This window comes from Idiotropiscis lumnitzeri, chromosome 7 (genome assembly GCF_059441095.1).
Source record: "Idiotropiscis lumnitzeri isolate Australia: NSW breed Sydney's pygmy pipehorse chromosome 7, RoL_Ilum_1.0, whole genome shotgun sequence".
Taxonomy (NCBI): Eukaryota; Metazoa; Chordata; class Actinopteri; order Syngnathiformes; family Syngnathidae; genus Idiotropiscis; species Idiotropiscis lumnitzeri.
Window position 1 is genome coordinate 4,225,225 of NC_142397.1, and position 20,967 is coordinate 4,246,191.

Below are 20,967 nucleotides of genomic sequence, written 5' to 3' on the forward strand. Positions count from 1 at the left end.
ATTTTTATAAATGTTTTGAGTATAAACTGGAAATTTTACACCAAAAACAAAACAACTTGATAATAATCGACAATGGACAATATGCCGAAAAATAATATATATTTTTTTTTTTTCTTTTTCATATGACTCAGCCCTAGTCAAGGCACTCACGTTTCAAGGCATAAATTTTCACCAGGATACTGGCGCTGGTAAAAAAAAAAGTGATTCATTGAAGGTTAACAGGAGGGCCTCTCCCTGACTGTTGCTCGGGCCCGAATTGGAGCTGAAAGACCACATTTGAATCCTCCTCATTGTTTTATTTCAAATCCATTGTGACAAAATCGTTGCCCAAATCCTTTCACTGTGAGATTCTATTTGCTTGATTTGTGGGAATTCATGTGCCTTCTCTCCCGCAGGTGGGTGCAGATTGCGTGTCCGCGGCTGTCCATCGATTGGGGATCGGCCTTCTCCAAACCGCTGCTGTCTCCATATGAGGTAAATGACCCACTCACTCTTCCCGTCCACTTGTCCGGGCCGCCCGCGGCTCTTGAAAGTCCCACACAGGTTGCTCGGCGGCACTGACGGATGCCTAGTTGTGCCATGATGGCGGCTACATTGTTACGGGTGGCGCAAGTGTTTTTAAATCGCGGTGAATTTGTTCAGGGGCGGCGGGTGGCCGAGCAACTCCCTCCGCAGGCTGCCAGATCGCACAGCCGCTGCCCCTCCTTGCTGTTAAAGACGGAAAGCAAGAAGTCCTCAGCGAGATCCATTTTCAAAGCCTGCTTCTGCTGCTGCTGTATTACAGAAACCAAAAAAAGCCAAAACAAAAGGTGGATTGCGGTGGCTTCGACTTCTGTGGCCGTGGTTTGGTAACGTGAGCTATTAATTAATTCAGACATCCTTGTGAAATGTCTCTAAGGATACTCGCCACCTTGAATAGGATTTTTTTTTTGTTTTTCTTCTGATTATACACTGCAATGTTTCCCCACACAAGATCCTTTTTGTGTGGGAGCCCCTTTGCTCTCATTTGCAGGCATTTTTTTGTTGTTATTTTTACAACATCTGCCTTCACATCATTTGAGCTGCACTTGCGTAAGGAACGCGTCCCCACGCGGTCTCTCGCCAGTGCCTGCTTTTACGTGTGCTGTAGCATTTAGAGAGAAGATGACAGCGGCAGGAGGGAAAGGAGCCAAGAGGGCGGAGTGAGCCCGGAGGAAGAGGGGCTGCTAGGGCGGGGGCACTTATTTCAGGGCCTCTCATGTTATATTTATAGTCAATAAGACGCACTCGGCTCTCTTGTCGGAGTGGGGATTAGCGGCGCAAGCTAGCATGCGCAGAGAGGAGGAGAGGATGAGGAGGCGGGGCGTCAAAATAAGGACAGAGACGAAGAGAGTGGAGCAAAAAGAGGAGATGGTGAAAATATCTTCCTTACAGTTTGTTTGGCATCATTTGGATCTGAACCGATTTGAGTCTGTTTAGATTAATCTTCATGTAAAGTAGAAAACCTCGCTGGCAAGAGTGACCTTGCCGTCATTCAACTAAATCAAGCTGCTGCTTTGACATGAAAATGGCACCTAATAGACAGGAGACCTCCGCCAAGGCCAAACAAATCTCAGCACAGGATTGTTCACCTTCATGTTGTCGCTGTCCGATGACAGTCGTGTATATCATAAGTCGGGAAGCGTTTTACAGGCAAATGGAAGTAGTAGAATGCAGTCATGCGGGCACGAACGAAGAAATATAGTCCTTTGACTCAAAGTGACTCACTAAGATTTTTTAAATCTTAGTCATTCTTTGCGGAGGATAAAGAATATGAGCCTTTGATTATTGTTATATTAGCAGATTTGGGATACAAGCTCACCCTCTTTTGCCTTCATGTTGATTCAGCATTTAAAAAAAAAAAAGAAAAAATACACCCATTGCGTCAAAAAACAATTTACAGCTCTAAGCCTCTTTTTTTAAAGGATAGTTAGAAATTTAATTTGCAGAACTGCTGCTTGTTGTGAAGTGAATTGAGTCACTTGCCAAAATGTCCCTGCCACCCAATTTGACTGGTTTTGTTAAAAAAAAAAAATTGGAATGATAAACTATTACTAATCTTAAGTGAATTTACAATTAATTGTCCTCCACTCTTTTCCAATCATTCAAAAATGTCCACCATAAAAAAATGAGCAATGTGACTTCTCCAAAAGCTGCCACAGACAAACACTCTTGGCCGTCTCACCTCTTCCAAGTTCACTATTTTGACATTTGTCGTCTGTCGTGTCAATCCCTCTGCTTACCTGCACCTAGAAACACTTGAAAATTCACTTTTGCTGGAGAGATACAGTAAAAATCTCAGCGCTCTTGGTCTCACATTGATATTTCCTCTCCCAATCTTTCCCTCAGGCAGCGGTGGCCCTTCAGGAGACGACCTGGAAGGAGGTCTACCCCATGGACTTCTATTCCAATCAGAGCCTGGGGCCGTGGACCCCCAACCATCCGGCCAACCAGCCTGCTCGGCCCCCTCGCCAACAAGCCCAGGTGAGTCAAGAGCCGAATACCTTAATATGGACGTGGCCATACTGACACCTAGTGGCGCTTACGGTACGACCTTGAATTCCACCAGCTTACACAAATCTCCACATTTGTGTCAAGAACCGTGATTCCATCTTGATTTCATGTGATTTATTTTTCTTTTTTTTTTTAACTTCAGGTTCGCTCTGCCGCAGCTCCTCTACAGAAAGCCAACAAGCAGTGTAACCAGGTGCAGTGCGCCCCCTGCAGCTGTCAAGGGGAATGACAAAGCGACAGGAAAGGAAAAAAAGTTGGTACACACTTAAAAGCCAGTCAGCGTGCCAAAAAGAATCCCTCACGTTTTACAGCAAATCGCCTTGTACTCCTTCACACATTGCAGCATTCAGAACACGTGCACGCACTTGAGATAATAGCCCATACGTCCTCATGCATGTTCATGAGTCACATTCCTTTGGGAAGCTGACGGGTTTTTACCCTGATACGTTGCAAATGTAATGGAGAAAAAGAAAGAGAGACAATGACCCAGAGTGTCTTTGCGTGGGCAACTTTGGTCAAATGCGACCCATTTGACCTTGATTTAAACGGCGTACGACGCAGGGTGCTTCACGCACAGCTCTCTTGTGGGATCCACACGATGGGATGGAGCACTTTATTTATGGAACACTGCAAGAGCTTTCTGCCAAATAGATCATGACAACATTGTATTTTTTTGCTTTTATGGTAATATACAACACAATAAATGAAATAAATTGATTCTTTCTGTTTTGAGTATTGGGCAGCAAGTTTTTTTTTTTTTTTCTCACCAGACGTAAGGCTGGAGTGAGAGTATCCGCCAGCCATGATTCCTCTCCGTCCTCATTATTTATTGATGGTGGATCCTGTCAATAAATATGTAAAAACAGAAATTTTGCTGCAGAAAAGCAGACTGTCCTCCGCACAACCTGAGAACCACGCCTCCCCCCTCGCCTCCACCACGACTTCCCTCATGGGTGGGGCTTAGGTGTTAATGCCCCAAAATTTCCAACACTTTTTCCCCCCATCACTTCGTCTCCCTGGCAACTCGTCCATCCTCCTCATCATGTGTCTCACGTTGAGGCAATGGGCGGATGCACAGCGGCAGAAAAGCAATAATCGGCCCCCGCCAAGACTTTCATGTTTGTTTTTGCAGGTATTTTTTTTTTTGCATCCGGGGACAGCGGGAACAATTAATGAGGATCTTCCCAACACTGAAGTGCAGCTGCTTTGATTTCATCTACAACTCTGAAAAACTCAGATGATTTTTCCAAAGCTGACTAAAGACAATAATTCTTTGAACGTCTTAGACCAATAACTTTGACTCAATCTGATATGCTTGACATACTTTGATTCTGATAACAGGTTGATCGGCCGATTACTTAAAAAATAAAGAAATAATATATGTAAGAAAAAAATATATATGTATATACATATATATATATATAGTAGATGTATAGTTTAAGTCTTATGTTGTACTGTATATAAATAATTTATTATCTTGTTTTTTTTCCTGACTGTTCAGGAGTGAGCAGTTTACCTTTCTTTCTTTTCTCTTCTCTTTCCTCTCAGGTCAAAGTTGAAGAACCAAACCACATTGAGTCAAATACCTAATTTTATAAAAGTCAAGATGAGGGCTTCATGATATATATTGACAGTATTGTCATTAAAAATCGCTGTACGTGTACCCCAGTTGTGTAAAACTGCATCACCAAGTGTGACCACTAGATGTCACTGTTCACCGATGTTATTCGCAATAACGTGAGTCACCCCTCTCTCAGGAGTGGCCTTGTTGTCAGGCCCACATGTTGTCATCCTACCTGCTTTTGTTGCTTGTTTGCTTTTCATGTTCGTCTTTGCAGTCAATATGTGAAGTAGGAGTTACACGTGACTGAGGAAGTGCATTTGTCTCGAGCACTCTGTTCTCTAGCTTCCTTTCATTGGTCTGTCTTGATTATATTTAAAGACGCTCGCTGTGTTGTGTGTGAACTGCCGAGACACTTTGTAGGTGGGTGACAAACTACAGTGAGCGAAAATGTATGAGGAAGAAGAATCAATGCCACGAGGCCCAGGGAGGCTGCTTGAGATTGTTGTGACAATAATAATGACAATCAGTGTCTGGTGTGAATGTAAGTCTCTCTCGGGCATTTATGAAGCTGCATAGCGTCCTTGGCGATGTTCCTGTGAGATTCTATTGTTTGTTTTTGTTTTTTGGATGGGGAATACAGTTTCGCGGCGAGGCAATGTCATGAAAATATGCAACTCAGTTTTCTATGGAGACATTTTTGAGATCTATTATAATGGAATGGGCATTTTTTGATGTGTGTGTTGGTCTTACAAGTGTGTTATAGTGCAAGTACAAATTGTGTAGTAGCTTGGACAAGGTCATGTTTACTACTGTGTTACATCACCTTTTCTTTTAACACCATTGATTGTTAGGAGAAAAGGTGATGTAAAAACAATTGAAGACACTAATTGTTAAAAGCTTTATAGGTGGAATTATTTCCCATTCTTCCTTGTACAGCTTCAGCTGTTCAGCAGTTGTCATATTTCACACCTAATAATGCGCCACACACAAAGCGACCTCATGGACACAGTCCAACCTGGCGCAATCTAAACAATAAATGAAACCTTGTGTGCATCCTCATGCACATGTTGGGGGGTAGCGAATGCATGGAGCTTGAAAAAGAGTCTTAAAAGGAAACTCAAAAAAAAGTGGTGTAAAGAGATGACTAATCCTGCGTAGGAGCTCAGCTTGTCCCTGATGCTCGTTGGACCTACATTCCCCCCCCACACCCCCCACCCCAATACACACACTTAGACAAGAAGCCCAGCAATTTCTCTCTTCATGACCAGCTTTCACCTTGCTAAGATGTCTGTAAAATCTTCTAAATAGAAAAAAATACCTCCTGGAATTTATTACATTAGTTTACCAGCCATGTGATGATCATTGCTCTCTGCGTCCTTTGTGATCCTCCAGGAACAAGTGGCATTGTTATTATGAAAAATAATGCTGATTTAGAAGAACTTCCATTAGTCCGCTGAGTCACTGTTAAAAAGGCTGAAGGGGAGAAACAAACAACAGTAAGAGAGCGAGGAGGAAATGTGACTCATTGGTGAGTAATGGCTGCCGCTGCCCACTGCAAGTATCGGCGGAGCGCCGTCTCATGCTTTGAGGATGTCTTGGCTTGCTCTGTGACTGGCTTGAAGAACGTTGCGCGTCAGAGCCGTTTTATTCTCTGTACCCTATGACAGTGTTTCTCAACATCTATTGAGCCAAAAACGTCATTCATCATTAAGGTAAGGCCTTAGTCTGAAATGGAGCCATTTACATTGTCGTGACTTTCACAATTAGCGACAAGTATCTGACTTCTAAGCAACATTTTCGAAAGTAAATTGTAATCTGGAAAATTCTTAGTCTGGTTTTGAGATGAACTACAGCACAGAGACTGCCGCCCTCAAGATTCTTGGAGGACGCAACCACAACAGTCATAAATTAACAGTTTTGGTTCGTCTGGATCTTAGCAACACTTCCGACACATTATTCTTAGAAATAGACTAAAACATCTGCTTGGCCTCTCTGGTTGTGGATGCAAATGTTTTTTTTTTTAATCCTCTCTCACATACGGAACTTTTACAGTAAGCTTAGATGCATCCTCCTTGAAAGACTATCAAATCATGTGGCGTGCTGCAGGGATCAAGTTTAGGTCCTGCACTGTTTAACTTGTATGCTCCCGCTTAGCGATATCATCAGAAGCCTTGGAGTCAACTGCCACAGTTAAATTGATCACACCTGACCACTGGATGTTCCTTTTAACTGTATTTTACATACCTAACGTTAGGGTTGATGAAATACTGCACGAGTAGCGAGGAAAAGACAGGGAGAGAGTTGAGATCTGGTTTAATGATTTTTACACTGTGAATGTGCTGTGTTCAAGTGTGAAGCCCATCAGGCAGGGAGTTGGCAGAGTTACCGGGGGGCCGGAAATCCAACAAGGAGTTAGGGAGAAAAAAAAAAAATATATATATATATATATATATATATATATATATACATACGCACACACGCACACCAGATGTTCAATGAAAGCAAAATTTTTCATTTCTACCTAATGGCGTGTCTGGCGAGTTCCCGTTATGCTGCAGGTGCTTTCTTTCACAGATCAGAGACTTGCGCGCAATTGCTGGCCACGGTCATGTCAGAGGGTTTGGCTCCAACCTGAGGCCTTGCAGATGATGGATGGATGCGCGTCACATAGCAACCTTCTTCAGATGACTCGGCAACAACCAATTAAGGTCAGTTTGTATAAAGTATGCTTCACGAGGGTAACCGGTTTATCCCCCAGGCAACAAAATTCCTTACACAATAAAATGCATTGAATGTGGGCCGAGGGAATTTGAGGTAAGGTAATTGATTAATTACGAGTTACGTTGCATGGTAAGTCGTGTGAATGGAGCGGAATCCATCTTACAGAATTTTTACCTCATTATTGTCTGGCAGCTGGGTTCAGAACTTGTTCCGGGACAGTAAAAGTAGGCTGAGTGCTTTAAAAACAATTTTACTTGAGGCTCATAAGCTCTTGAAATTCCTATGCACGTAGATAATCACTATATTTTTTTCATAAATGCCAAAATGAGGAGCTGTGTTTAAGTGACTTCCAGGCGGACGGGCATTTTTTTTTTTTAACTTTGGCCAAATAAGTGAACAATTTGTGAAATTGTTAAAAAAAAAATCTAATTTGTTATTATTGCTAATTGGATAATTACAGCTAATCACATACAACCAACATGATGAAAATGCTGCTAAAAATGCAAAATAAAATTCAAAAAGTTGAGATTTCATTGCATTTATTGGTTTATAACAATTAGATATTTTTTTAAAAAATTCATAAAATATTTCTGAGGGTTGCAGCTGTACTGACCTATTATTATTATTGTTACCTCACATAACTGACAATGCTACTAAAAGTGCTATTTTGAGACATCATTTTCAAAAAATGTCACAAGACAAATTTCAAACGTGTAGTTTTTTTTTTTGCATGTCATTTTTCTACACATTTTACTGCCGTATCTTTCATACAAAGCCTTATACATACATAACATAAATGTTTCAAAACGTCTTGTTCTTGTTGCCATTGCTCAATCACGTTGCCGGCCAAGCTTTCATCATTATCAATCCATAAATAAGCGGGACGGAATTTACTACCTACAGGCCAACCCTGAGATGTCACATTGAATGAAACAAGGTTATGTGCATAAATCTTTTATTCATTTTTTTGAAGGAGAATATATCACATAAACTCAGTAGAAGCACTCAGGTAGAAGAAACTGGAGCTTATTCATTTGGACCCCACCAATTCACTAATTTACTTCCATTGACGGCTAAAGACGTCATAGATCCTTTTTTTTTTTTTTTACTTGTCTGGAAGTGAATAAGTTAACCGGCCGATATTCTATATTTTTTCAAAGTAAATGCTGGCAAATAAAATCAAGTACAATAAATATGATTTCACGTTAAAGGGAATCATGCATACATTTCTTTTTTTACTTCACTCAATATGTTGCTTATAATTGCATATTCATGGCCTTAAACTAAATTCATCAGTTCATGTATTTTCTGGGGACATTTGTGTTCCTCTCAGTTGTAAAGTCGAAGAAATATCAACGTGTTGAAAATAAACTTTCCGCCTGTAATTAATATCGTCGTCGTTGTAGGGGATGAATGGAAATATTTTTCGGCTTATGTTTTTTTTTAAAATAACAGTGGTCAAATTTTATTCAGAGATGGCTTTGTTTTGCAAACTATTTTTCACGCTGATTTTGAATAAGTCTTTACTTTTTCCTTGCACATCAAGCTTTGGAGATATTTAAATATTTTTCAAGTTTAAACTATTAAAGCTTGCGCAATGCCAACTTTGACCGTGTGCTACGGTGAACAGAACCCTTAATTCATAAAATATTACTAAATTCATTATTGCGTATTATAATTTTCTTATTGTTATGAAAACCGGGTGTGCTCCAGAAAACACAAGTGCATGTTTGTTATCGATGCATAAAATTATCTGAAAAGTTTATTCGCATCTCTGATGAAAAAAATATTGTAAAAAAAAAAAAAAAAGTGTTGGCCAAGTATAATCAGTCATTTTTTTTCTAATCCCAAAAATCTGAATTGAAATGATCTTAAAAAAAAATCTGTATCAATGGGCCCCTGTTATTTGTAATAATAACGTGCGTGAAATTACTCTCTTGTTCCCCTTAAACACACATTTGCACTACACAACAATTTATTTTAGAATAGGAAGCACAACTATACCCCACTTTTCAATGCCATCTTCTTTTCCTTCCCCATGCCGTGTTCTTTTTGCCCCCTAGCGACCATGGCTGTAGACTGTTACCGCTGGTGCCGTTGCTACAGTAACAATCTAATGCCACGGTCGCCATGGAGACAAGAGGAGAGATGTGGGGTGCTGGAGCTCGCCATTGGTCGCTGCAACGTCTGACGTGGCACCGGCGCATGGTGTCGAGGAAAGAAAAAAACTTGACAGGCTTCCTCCTCCTCCCCGCTGAGCTCTCGCCAGGCGTCAGTAGCCATGACTGTAGACTGTTACTGTACTGGGGAGAGCTTTTAGCAGTAAGCAGTCTAGAGCCAAGGTGTTGATGCACTGACCAAAATGAAAGGAAGGGTTGACATTTGACTGCAGGGTGAGAAAAAGGACAATGATGAGAACTTGACTAGCAGCTAACTTGGCTCAGAAGCAGCCAGCCTGACAACAACAACCACACAGTGTTTTGTCTAGTTTTTTTTTTTTTTTTTTTCCATGTCCTATTGATTTGGATTCCAATAATCCATGAGTCACACACACAGGATATGGACGTCCGGGAGCGGCGTGGCTTTGGCGGCTTATGCAAGCTCAACTGACGTCAGCACTCTCGTTTGATGTGTTTTTGTCCACAGGCCCTTCCTCCTCTTCATCTTCTCTAGGATGTGTGGAGGGGGCAACAGCTGGGGCTGTAATATAGCTGGAAAGCCTTGTTGTTGTTTTGTAGTTTTTTTTTTTGTCATAATGGGCAAATTGATTGAAATAACAGGTTTGGGGTCGCTGTCCCGGGTGCTGAATAGTATATTTGCTAGTCGGTGTGAAAGACCTCCTTCACAGCTTAAGCATAGTAATAATTGCTTGTTACTTATGATACAGTATTTGTGCTCGACTTTACATTTGGTCAGATGATTAATGAATATAGTCTAGACAGAGACGAGATGGTAGGTGGAAGGACACATGGAAGGGTGATTCTGTTTTGATTGATAGATGGCAGGGTGTGTGTAAATATATATATATATATATAATCTGTGGTATCTGTTCACCATGCATACCACAACCTGCAATGTCGGTTCCAGGTGTTTTATTAATCTCTTTGTTCCCAAAGTCCGCACTATTTCTGCTCAACCCTTTTTCCAATTTCCCGTCCAAAACTACTGGAACCCGCTGCAACAAATAGTCAAATCCCCCTTTAGTTATCCCAATATCGCCGTTTAAAATTTTAGCGAGGTGTACTTTGTCATTGTTGCACCAGCTTTGATTATAATATGAACCTTGTATTCACCATGCACTATGACGTGATGCCTTTTGCTGAACTATACGTTGTACAGTTTGTTGTCTGTAATTATTGACTTGAAGAATATGGATTTTGACAGCTTTTTGGAGGACGATGTGGTAGCTGATCAGTGGCTTATTATTTTTAAAAACAAGGGGTGAATGAGAGGCAATTCGACAGTCGATACTGTAGATGAGTGACATAGTGGCGGCATGGTAAGTGTAGTTTGTCAGACGATGCTATTTCAGCACCACGGACAGCGCCTCAGTCATCCTCGCGTTTCCTCCCCTTCCTCGCTTTCCACGGCCGGATTGAGCTCCGTGGGTCTCCCCCGCCGCGTTCATTGGCATTCTGCTCACTCTTCCCCAGGAGTTACCTTGGGGATTTTGCATCACCCCCCTCCCTCACTAACCCCGCCTCCCTCCCATTTGTGCTCCCGCCGCAGGGAGCCCGGCAGTGCCGACGTCAGCCGGGCAGCGTCCGCTCTTTAATGTCTCTTTAAGGTCCGCTGCTGCCGCCTGATTGGCTGGCGCGTGCGTGTGCGCAGGAGTGACGCAAACTTGACTTCATCGCTTACGCGTCACGATGTCATTTAACGCCCCCCCCCCCCCCCCCCCCACAACCCACCTCCTATCCCTCCACCAACCTCCCGTTTCCAAAGATGGGAAAAAAAGAAAAAGGAGGTGACAGAGGATACCGAAGACAAGAAGAGTCGAGGAATATTACTATAATTAATAATAATATTTGATTCCTGGCCTTTGGAGCAATGACGTAAATAAGTCGTGATCGCGCGTCCTTGTTAATATGCAGCGCACGCGTGCGCGCTAACACGCACACAGCTGTGACGGCCCATGTGCGCCACAGTGACTCACACTGCAGTAACTTTCAGCCTTTCTCCGCTACCGTAAAGCTTCTACATGATGCGCACGCCCAATAATATATATATATATATGTGTGTATATGTATATATATATGTATATATGTATGTGTATATATATATGTATATATATATGTATGTGTATATGTATATGTGTATATATGTATGTATATATATATATGTATGTATATGTGTATATATATATATATATATATATATATATATGAATTTTAATACGTATAAAGATTTCTATATATATCCAGAGAGAGAGTCATCGATTTAGCGATAGACATAATTATAAATATATGCATTTATAGTACATATATATATATATATATATGTATATATATATATACACCAATTGGAAAAAAAAAAAAACAATTTCCGTTTTTCACCAGTCATTTCGCTACCCATTTCAAAAAATAAAAATTAGGTTGAATCGGGAGTAACATGCAGAGACTTACCTTTTTATGCCCACGTGTGATGGAGCTGAGCTACCACGCAATCTCCCTGCTCCCAAAATAACAATCTAGAAGAGGTGATTTTCAGCGTCGCGCTTCCATTCCTTCGCTGCATGCGCGTGTCACCCGCTGAAATGGGGCGCCCGGCTGAGCTCTTGTAGTACTAGCGATGGGAGAGGGGAGGGGAGGGGGAGTGGGGGGACGTTCATTCATTCAGAAGCATCACCTCCACGAACGACCTACGTGGGCTCCTACGTCATCGAGGAAACTGGCAAAGGGAGGAGGAGGAGGAGGAGGGAGCGTGAAGGGGGCTTTAGTTTAGCCCGAGAGGCACTGTGCTCACGCACACAAATAAAGTTAACTTAAAACTGAAACTATTTTTATCCAAACGCCTTACCCGTTGACAGTACTGAGTGTACCTGCAAGTGGGAGCTTATAATAAAATAAAAGTGAAAAAAGGAGAGCAAATAACCAGCAAGTTCATGTTGAACTGCAGCCTTTCTATTGGAGCTTGTTGCGTTGTACTTACTACTTGTTGGTACTGGTGAACTGTACAGTGACATTTCGTTCCGTTTCTTTTATTTGTGTTGTATCATATTTACATTTATTTATTACAAATGTTATGTGTTAAATGTGTATTTTACATTTTTAGATTTTTCTCCTTTATTTTGTGCTCAATATACAGATATTTGTGTACTTTATGTTATATTTTGTATATTTTGCGTGTGTGTGTACATGTGTATATATATATATATATATATATATATATATATATAAAACTGAATGAATTAATTCAGAGAATATCTTTACAAACAGAGACACTTTGGATTGATTTGTTTTGAAAGTTCCAAATTTAGGGGAGTTTAAAATCTGCTATACTTGATATAATAATTACATCAGGATACATTAGTTAGTAAAATGCCCCCTTTTTTCAAATGTTGTGATTGAGCTGTGAGTCATGCATTGAAATGCGCGTGAGCAGATTTCATATGTCTTTTATGGCATCGGCAGATGCGTTGGCATGTCAGGATAGGAAATAATAACCGATAATTATAAGCAGGGATGACACCCACATCTTTATGCGCAACTTCAGTCGAAGCCAAGCAGGAAATAACATTTGCCTCACTATCAAATACGGAAAACAATAATTAAACCTTTTAAAAATAGATTGAAATTGCTTGTGTGATTCATGACGTTCCGTCATGCCACCAAAAACGCGTCCTTTGGGGGAAAAGAATTATTGAGGCGCACCTTAATCCCCTTCAAAAAGCAACCTTTCTATTTTTCTACTTTACCTTTTTGTCTTTGACGCACTCAATAATCATTATTGCCTCACACACGCTTTCCGCTTCCTCTTCTCGGTACACTTTCCGCATCCTCACCATTAATCCAGAGCCACGCTTTAGAATCTAATGCCATCCTTTTCACGTTTTCAAAATTTAGATTACATTCTTGAGTGACACTGCGTGAAAGGTACAGCGAAACCACCAGTTGAACATCCCAAAAATGGAACGCGCAACCACATTTTTGGGAGAAAATAACACCACACGTCATGGGGGGAATACTGTCAGTGCCCAAGTACATTTCAGTTGTATTTAACTTTTTAGCACAATATAGAACTGTTAGATCATTTACAGTTTTTTTTCCACTTTATTTTATTTTTATGTTAATGTTCAAACTGTGCATATTGTTAATATTAAATTGACTTTTTAGGAATAAAAGCCCTTTCCCATTTTTGGGTGAAATTTGCTCCATTATTGCAACAAATATTTCAGGACAATTGAAAATGTAATTGGCCAGATCACACAAAAAAACAACAAAAAAAACAAAAAAACGAATGTGACCTGTGGGTCATACTTTTGTCTTTTCTTCCCAAAAATGAAATAATTCCATTTTAGCATGTCATAAAAAAATATTGGAAATTTAATTGACAATCACACGCACACACACACAAAACAACAAATTGGGGGGGATTCTTACGTGTCATTTATGTCGTCTCCTCAGAGGTGGTGTTCTTCAGATGGCCAGTCCTGCATCAGGGAACATAGAGGCAAGTCGCCGGATGATAAAAGGATAAAAAATGGCGAACGCGTCACTGATGATTCACCTGGAGCGGCGGCAAGTCGAGCGACAAGGTAAGATATTCACAGTGTGGAGGAGTTGGACCCAACAGCGGCGGTCAAACGCTGACACGACATCTCAGTTTATCATATAGTGAATGTCAAACCGGGAAACGGGAAACTGTCTTACCTACTGGAAGGTAAATATCGCCTAAAAAAAAAAAATAATTACCATTAGTACAATTAAAATACAGCAACTTCTAGTCAGCCTAAGTGTTCATTGAAAAAAAAAAAAGGTGAAGTAGGTTTAATATTGTTGTAACATGCAGTTTGAGCATTAGCAAAGCGCTTGGATACAGAAAAAAAATGTAATCAAACTTTGAAAAATAAAATGTAATTAAATATTAAAATGAATTAAAATTGTATATAATTATATTTATAAGACACGTATGCCGAGCAAAGAAACAAATCAGTTGTTTAACGTTTTCCAGTGACTCTAATATGCGTGCTCGTTTCATCAGCGTGTCCACGGTTTCCCTTTGTTGTGTCAGCAAAAGCGAAAATGTTATGTGGTTTGGCTAAATATGCAATTCTCTTAGTTTGACCGGAAATATCCAGTTGGAGTGGCAATCATCAATTTGAAGTAGCTTGGTGTGCCGGGACATTTTTCGAACATAAAATATGCAACTTGGCTCAAAAAAGGTGATTAGGGGAACAGCCAATATAGATTTCAGTTTTTATTCTTTTAGGCTCGCCCCGATTCCGAAAATTCGGATTAACACGTAACATTTACAACAAGATGTGATTATTCCTTAAGTCAAAGGATCTAAGTAATTGTTTTATACCTAAAAATAATGCAACTGTTTGAAAGCTCTTTGCTGTTGACACAAAATTTGTTCATTACTGGCAGAATATTACGCTTTTTTTTTGCATGTATTTGTCGTTTATTATTTCCTTAATTTTACAGCAGCGAGAGAATCATTCGATTTTTTTGGGGGGGGTGCGAATATCTTTATTAAAAAAAAAAAAAAATCAATACGCTAAAATTTTCAAATGGCTCATATCAGACGATGAATCGGCCTGTCCGTGCTTATACCGATACCGATACCGTTATACGTTAACGTATTCCGTGTGAGGCGCATGACTTTCATAAGATCTAATCGATATTTTAACAAGAGCCTCCGGCCACTCACCTGAAGAACTGTGATGTCACAACGCCGTCAAAGATTATTATAAATTTAACGTTCTCATTAAATCGTTTGGCACGATTCCTCTCCCGGGCCTCCCCTCCACAAAAAAAAAAAAAAAAGATGAGCAGTTGCACAAACTAATGAGGCCAGCATGAATAAGTCAAACCAATATGAGGAATCAAAGGTAGTGCTGGTCAGTTTTCGTGTACACACACACACCCCCACACGCCCCCCCCCCCCCACACACACACACACGCACGCACGCTGCATTCCACCATCCCTCTCCTCACAGGGTTTCATGAATAAATGATGTCATACGTCACTTTTCACCCTCAGGCGTTATTTCTCAACATTATCACCAAACACACACACACCCCCACACCCCCCCACACACACACGTATCCCCTCATAATTTTTTCGTGCACAAATGAAAACATGCAGCGGCTCAGGTACATGTCGTCTTCTGGAATTTGTCTTTTCTTTGCACTTCCACGCACACGGCTCCCACATTTTCAGAGGCAGTCAGCATTGGCACACATTGCTCCACTCATCAGTATTCTGCTTCATCACTCGTCCTTCCTCACGGCGTGCGTCTCTCCGCCTCGCCGACGTACAAACGACACGGAGCAGGATTCCGTTGTCTGCGGATGTGTCTTGGACGGGACACACACCGGCTGCAATATTTAGTTCACTGCCAAACAAAAAGGACAAGATTCTCATTCATTTCTCAGCTTATACAGAAACCATTTTCTGATAGCTGCATGCATTTTTTTGCAACACGATTTAAAAAAAAAAAAAAACTAAAATAATTTTTAGACTTCGCATCGCTCCAATAAAAGATGATTCGATACGTCTCTCGATACATAAGGTGCGATACGATTGAAGGACAATTGATATTAAAGTAGAATGATTCGATTTAATAAGAAACAGGGAGATTGCCGTTTGGGTCGATGAGGTACCACTCAATTCGAGAAGGTATGATGCAATCAGTTTCTTGTCATTATACAATATGAAGGAATTTGTTCGTACTGTAAAGTTGAAACCTCCCTCAGAGATGAATGATCCCTTCGTAAAATGGATCCTCAACAAACGGTGTGTGTAGCATGTAAGAGTTCAAGAACATCACCGGAGGACATTTTGGATCCAACCAGCAACCGTTTGCTCCGATTTAAGTGCTCGATTGCTCTCATCTTTTCCTTTCTCCCCCTCCTGAGCTTGTGAAGCAGCGTTGGCATTGAGACGGCATGTTTGTCACAGGTTGCTCGGAGGGAGAAGTCCACTCCTGCCTGACTCATGAGGAAGACGATATAGCGGATACATTTGCTCAATGTCGTCACGACCCAAACGAAACGACGACTGCGTTGGCCGCCATCGGGTGTCAAAGATGTGTTTAGACGGATGCAAAGCGAGAGGAGAGGCTGTGTGGCAATGCAGCAGGTGTTGAAATAGTGACTTGTCAGGGAAGAGGAAGTGTGTGTTTTGCGAAGTGAGAGTGAGCCGGTGAATGCCAATGATGTTATCCCGTTGCATCACGACATCTCGTTTTAGAAGTCATACAGGAGAGTAAAGCCCCATTGATTGCTCAATTAACGTGCACCCATTGACAGTAATAATTAAGGCTTCCCCACAACATGTTTGAACTGTAAATATAACGCCAACGATGAATTTATTCTCGGTTCAAATCGTACGTTACCCTTCAAAATAAAATGTTTTCATTTTTCATTTCTTCAAAAAAAAAAAAAAAAAGCACTGATGGTTTGTGATTGTGAACAGAAAAAGTGAACCTGTTCAACTGAGTACATTTGAACACATTGGATTACTTTTACCCAAGATAGGGTTTATTCTTTCAACCCAGCAGATTGGGTTAGGGCTCGCCAGGCCCAACTCTGAACAGTTTTGTACCGAAATTAAAGTCAATGTTTTGTAACGTTCTCGGTAGCTAGATGGCTCAATGCGTAACATGGGCGATTTTGAACTTGGGTTGGGACTCAAGTCCCAATTAGGGAGGAATGGTAACATCCATTTGGGATCCTTTGTGTAATGTACTGATTTCCAACTACTGGTGGTGTCAAGCATGGATAAAAATAGTTGGATTGTGTCATGCAAGTGACTTACGATGGCGACCCCTGTATTACTCTTACATCAGTTGGGTAAAAAATAACCCAAAATTTGGTAAAAAAAAATGGAACAACCCACGTTTTGGGTTTATTCATTTATTAGCTACAAAATAACACTCCCCACCATCAACCCCCAAATTGTGTTGTTTTGCACACTCACTAAAAACGTTTCTTTTGTGAATAACTTTTTGTGTTATTTATTGGACCCAGTGCTTCCTTATTATTTTCTTTTACGCATCCCCAGGGAGAAGGACATATTTTGCGCTACCCCAATTATACACCATGATGATAGATAGTTAACTTTGTCCATCTCTACATAACATTGTATCCTTATTAAATGAAAGAAAAAAAATGTAGATACAGCTTATGAAACGGATAACATTAGTAGCATTGTTTTTAGGCTCCTCTCCACTTTTTTTCATTCCTCTGAAATATTTTTCCATTGTGCCTCCTACGGAATTGTTGACTGCACTTTCATATCTCTGCTCTGTGCTGAGTGTGCATGCTATTTGCTGCAAAAAAAACAACAAAAAAAACCAACATACACTTTGGAGTTAGTACACTCTGCACACAGTCTGACAATGAGAGCACCACTGCCACCTACTGTAGTGGAATTGCAATTACTGTTGATTTTAGTATTGCAAAAAAAAAAAAAAAAAAGCATGTACCCTGGAGTCACATGCAGCCACCAAAGGGGGGCACTCCTCCCTAATTGCAAAGGACTGCTTTTGCCCCCCCCCCCCCTCACGCACAAAGTTACATTAAAAAGTTGACTTACTAAAATAACCCAAAACATTTTTCATCCGAAGCGTTCGATTAAATAAATAAAGCCCAGCATGCTTTGTACAATGCAACTCCATTTTTTTCATCATTATTGTTTGGGTGTGAACGAGGTAGCTCCTGGTGGAGTTGGGCGGACGTTTCGAAAATTGTGGGAGAAGGAAAACAGGTCTTCAATTTGTGAACTGGCACAATAGCCTCTTAATCCAAACTTTAACTCATCTGTATGGTAAACTTTGACACCTTATTGGATCAAAATCTTGACCGAGCATGTTGGGTGCGATGTGATGGTGTTATCAGGTCATTTAAATTCCCACCGAAGGCCCAGGTCCAAAACTCACTGCCCACCGCCGGATCGCAAGACTTCCAAAATGAACAAATTCTTTCATTTGACTCGCTTTTCAAGCCACCTTTGAGGTACATCCTAATGATGTTATCAATATCATTAATAATAATACATCCGATGACATTAGATGCTCTGAATGTTTATTTCTTTGGTTTGTTTTTACTCAGAGCTCTTGTCGCTTCCCGACCGTAGCCCTCCTGTCAAAGCATGTCTTGAATGTGGATGAACCCCCCCCCAACCCCCCCTTTTTTATCGGTTACGAATGAAAGCTGCGGTAATGATAACCAATTGAAGTGTACTCTCATTAAAAATGTATCATGGATGGAGCGAAGCCACAAATATAACATATCTGAGAACTGTATGTGGTCAGACAGGTGGAGGGGGTCCGACGGTGTATCCGTCCACCCCCTCATCCCTCCCTCCCTTCCCTCCATCCATCCATCCCTGAGCTGTCCACACACAATGCACATGACTCATCCAGCTGAGTCACTCGCCACAACCCCTCCACCACCCTTCCCCTCCCCCACGCACGCACACACGCACACATCTTTGTGTCATCTCCAGCTGGATAACCTTGACAGAGGAACACAAGCAGAAATGTGTGCGTCTGAAAAGGCGTATAGTCGAGGATCTGCTTCACGCCACCTACATCCTTGTCTTGTTTTTTTTTTTTTTCTCTCTCTCTCTCAACCCACGATGGAATTTGACCAAAAGGAGTATAATTGGCCGCAAATGTCATCATATTTTCCCACATAGGCTTTATCGGCACCACTGAGATCTGAACCATGTATTGTCTTAATTGGACGTAATGTGTCGCTCAGTGGTGTCTGCCATCCGTTGTAAAAAAAAAAAAAGATGATTGAAACAACAACAACAAAAATTACAACTGTTTATGATATTTTGTATTTTTTCATAATATTTGAAATATATAAGTATATATATTTTCATCAATTTGTAAGAATAATAAATTGCGTCAGAACCATACTGAACCACACCTCCAGCCCACCAAGCAACAATGTGATGCAATGCGATTAATTTAATCACTTTTTCCACAAATATTTAAATTACCATGACTTCAATCATTTTCATATAGTTATGCATTTCAATAATTTGTCAATTAATTTATTGTACAAATAAAATAAAATCTTTTGACTTTTTTAATCAGATAATTGGTCCACTCATTTTATGATTGTTGTAATGACAATTTAAAATGAGCGTGAATAATTTTCCTTTGAAAATCAACTAAATGACAAAATCATTTAGTTGGCATTTGTGACCCTTGAAAAAGTTCAGGGTCAACTACTTTTGGGAAGTTGTCTTACTGAACGCTGAAAAGTTAACAACTCTAATTGAAGTAGAAAATTAAAAGTCTTGACAGATTCATGAAGCCTAACCCTTACAACCAAAACATCTATAATAAGTCTGATGTGGTTCGTTGTAATACAGATTCATTTCTATTGATAAAAGAAAATTGAAATGGACCTTGAACAATAATCACAAACTGACATTGCAATCAAAATATCAAGGGGAGAAAAATATCTCTTTTAGATTCTTTCACAAAACTGTTCCACCCTAACCTCTTGATCAGTTCATCTATAAAATCATGACGTGCTTTCATGCCGACCCTTTCAAAATTCCTTGTTTGGACAGAAATGATAAATTCGCCTTTTTGTTTTTTATATTTGTTAAACAGCAGGTACTTTTGAAAATCCATGTTTGATTAAATATTCTATTTTAGTAAGAAAACCACATGTGAGATGGCGCATAATAATGTAATAACCATTAGAGCACATGTGTCAAACGCAAGACCCGGGGGCCAGATCTGGCCCGCAACCTCATTTTATGTGGCCCGCAAAGGGCAAATCATTTGCATCTCCTTCCTGTTTCTAGCATATTTTCTTCACTTTTAACAACACTGAGATATGAGATATTGCCATTTATTTGTTACCAATCCTCCCCTTTTAAAATCAATTGAAAAATTGTTGAACAATTACTTACTGGCTTCTGATTTCAAAACTGGCTTTCCAATCAATTTATATGAGTTCACAGTCATACCGGCCTTCTGAGGGAAACCACAACTACGATGTGGCCCGTCCACAAAAATGAGTTTGACACCCCTGCATTAGAGGCATGAACAATGTTTTGTTCTTCAGCATGTAATGTGACTTGTCCACCAGTAGATGTCAGTGTCGCTCTGGCCAAATTGCACTGTGCCTTATGACGTCGTGTCTCCGCGTGCTGCCGGCACACGAATAAGTCACAGGAAGGACATGTTCGTCGGCATCTACAAGACCAAAAAATGTGTGTGTTGTCAGTGAGTGTGGGTGTGCGTACTGTGAGTTCGCAACATGTCTGGGGACCATCCTGAATTGCTTTTGATGCCTGTCTGGTGTGTGGATCTGCCCAGACAAAGACACACTCAATGTGACTTTTGGTGTATTGCGCGGGTGTTCGCCAGGAAGAGTGGGTCTGGAAAATTTTTGATCAGAAAAGTGTGCAGTTTGAACGCTTTTCCTAAGATAAGTGTGGACCTTTTTGTGGGAAAAATGTGGGTATTGAAGCTTTTTATTCTAAGGAACGCATGAGTGCTTCACGCTTTTCTCTGGGAAAAGTGTGGCTATTGAAACATTTTGCTGGGAAAAATGTGTGCTGAAAGAAATGTGGGTATGTTGAGCTATTTTTGTGCAAAAAGTGTGGGTGTTGAATTCTTGTTGCAAAAGTTTGGGTGTTGAACTCTTTAACTAAGAAAAATGTGTGCTGAGCCCTTTTTGTGGGATAAATGTGGGTATTGAACATAAATGTGGGTATTGAAGCTTTTTATTCTCGGGAATGCATGAGTGCTTCACGCTTTTCTCTGGGAAAGTGTGGTAATTTGAATTTTTTTTTACAAGAAAATTATGTGTTGAAAAACTGTGGGTATGTTTGTTGAGCTATGCGAAAAGTGTGGCTTATAAACTCTTGCTGGAAATGCTTTGCTGTTGAACTCTTTTACTAAGAAAAATGTGGGTGCTGAGCCTTTTTGCCTGGAAAATGTA

The 20,967-nt window shown here is 40.5% G+C and overlaps 2 protein-coding genes across 5 annotated transcripts in view; both read left to right on the top strand.

The window, feature by feature from the left end:
• The window catches only part of dph1 (diphthamide biosynthesis 1), a 176,872-nt gene extending 173,189 nt beyond the window's left edge, over positions 1–3,683 (top strand). For 2 of the 4 annotated variants that reach the window (XM_088300663.1, XM_088300662.1), the window contains 3 exons: positions 396–474; positions 2,368–2,502; positions 2,675–3,055. In XM_088300663.1, coding sequence (XP_088156789.1) covers positions 396–474; positions 2,368–2,502; positions 2,675–2,761 — 301 coding nt within the window. In that variant the 3' untranslated portion in view covers positions 2,762–3,055. Of the gene's footprint in view, positions 1–395; positions 475–2,367; positions 2,503–2,674; positions 3,056–3,302; positions 3,438–3,664 lie in introns of those variants that run through there. The other 2 variants (XM_088300660.1, XM_088300661.1) reach the window with 2 other exon arrangements.
• Positions 3,684–3,771: 88 nt separating this feature from the next.
• The window catches only part of LOC148333158 (uncharacterized), a 28,193-nt gene continuing 10,997 nt past the window's right edge, over positions 3,772–20,967 (top strand). Inside the window, exons 1-3 of the mRNA XM_088301042.1 lie at positions 3,772–5,808; positions 6,671–6,804; positions 13,444–13,574. Of these exons, the coding sequence (XP_088157168.1) occupies positions 6,742–6,804; positions 13,444–13,574 (194 nt within the window). The 5' untranslated portion in view covers positions 3,772–5,808; positions 6,671–6,741. The remainder of the gene's footprint in view (positions 5,809–6,670; positions 6,805–13,443; positions 13,575–20,967) is intronic.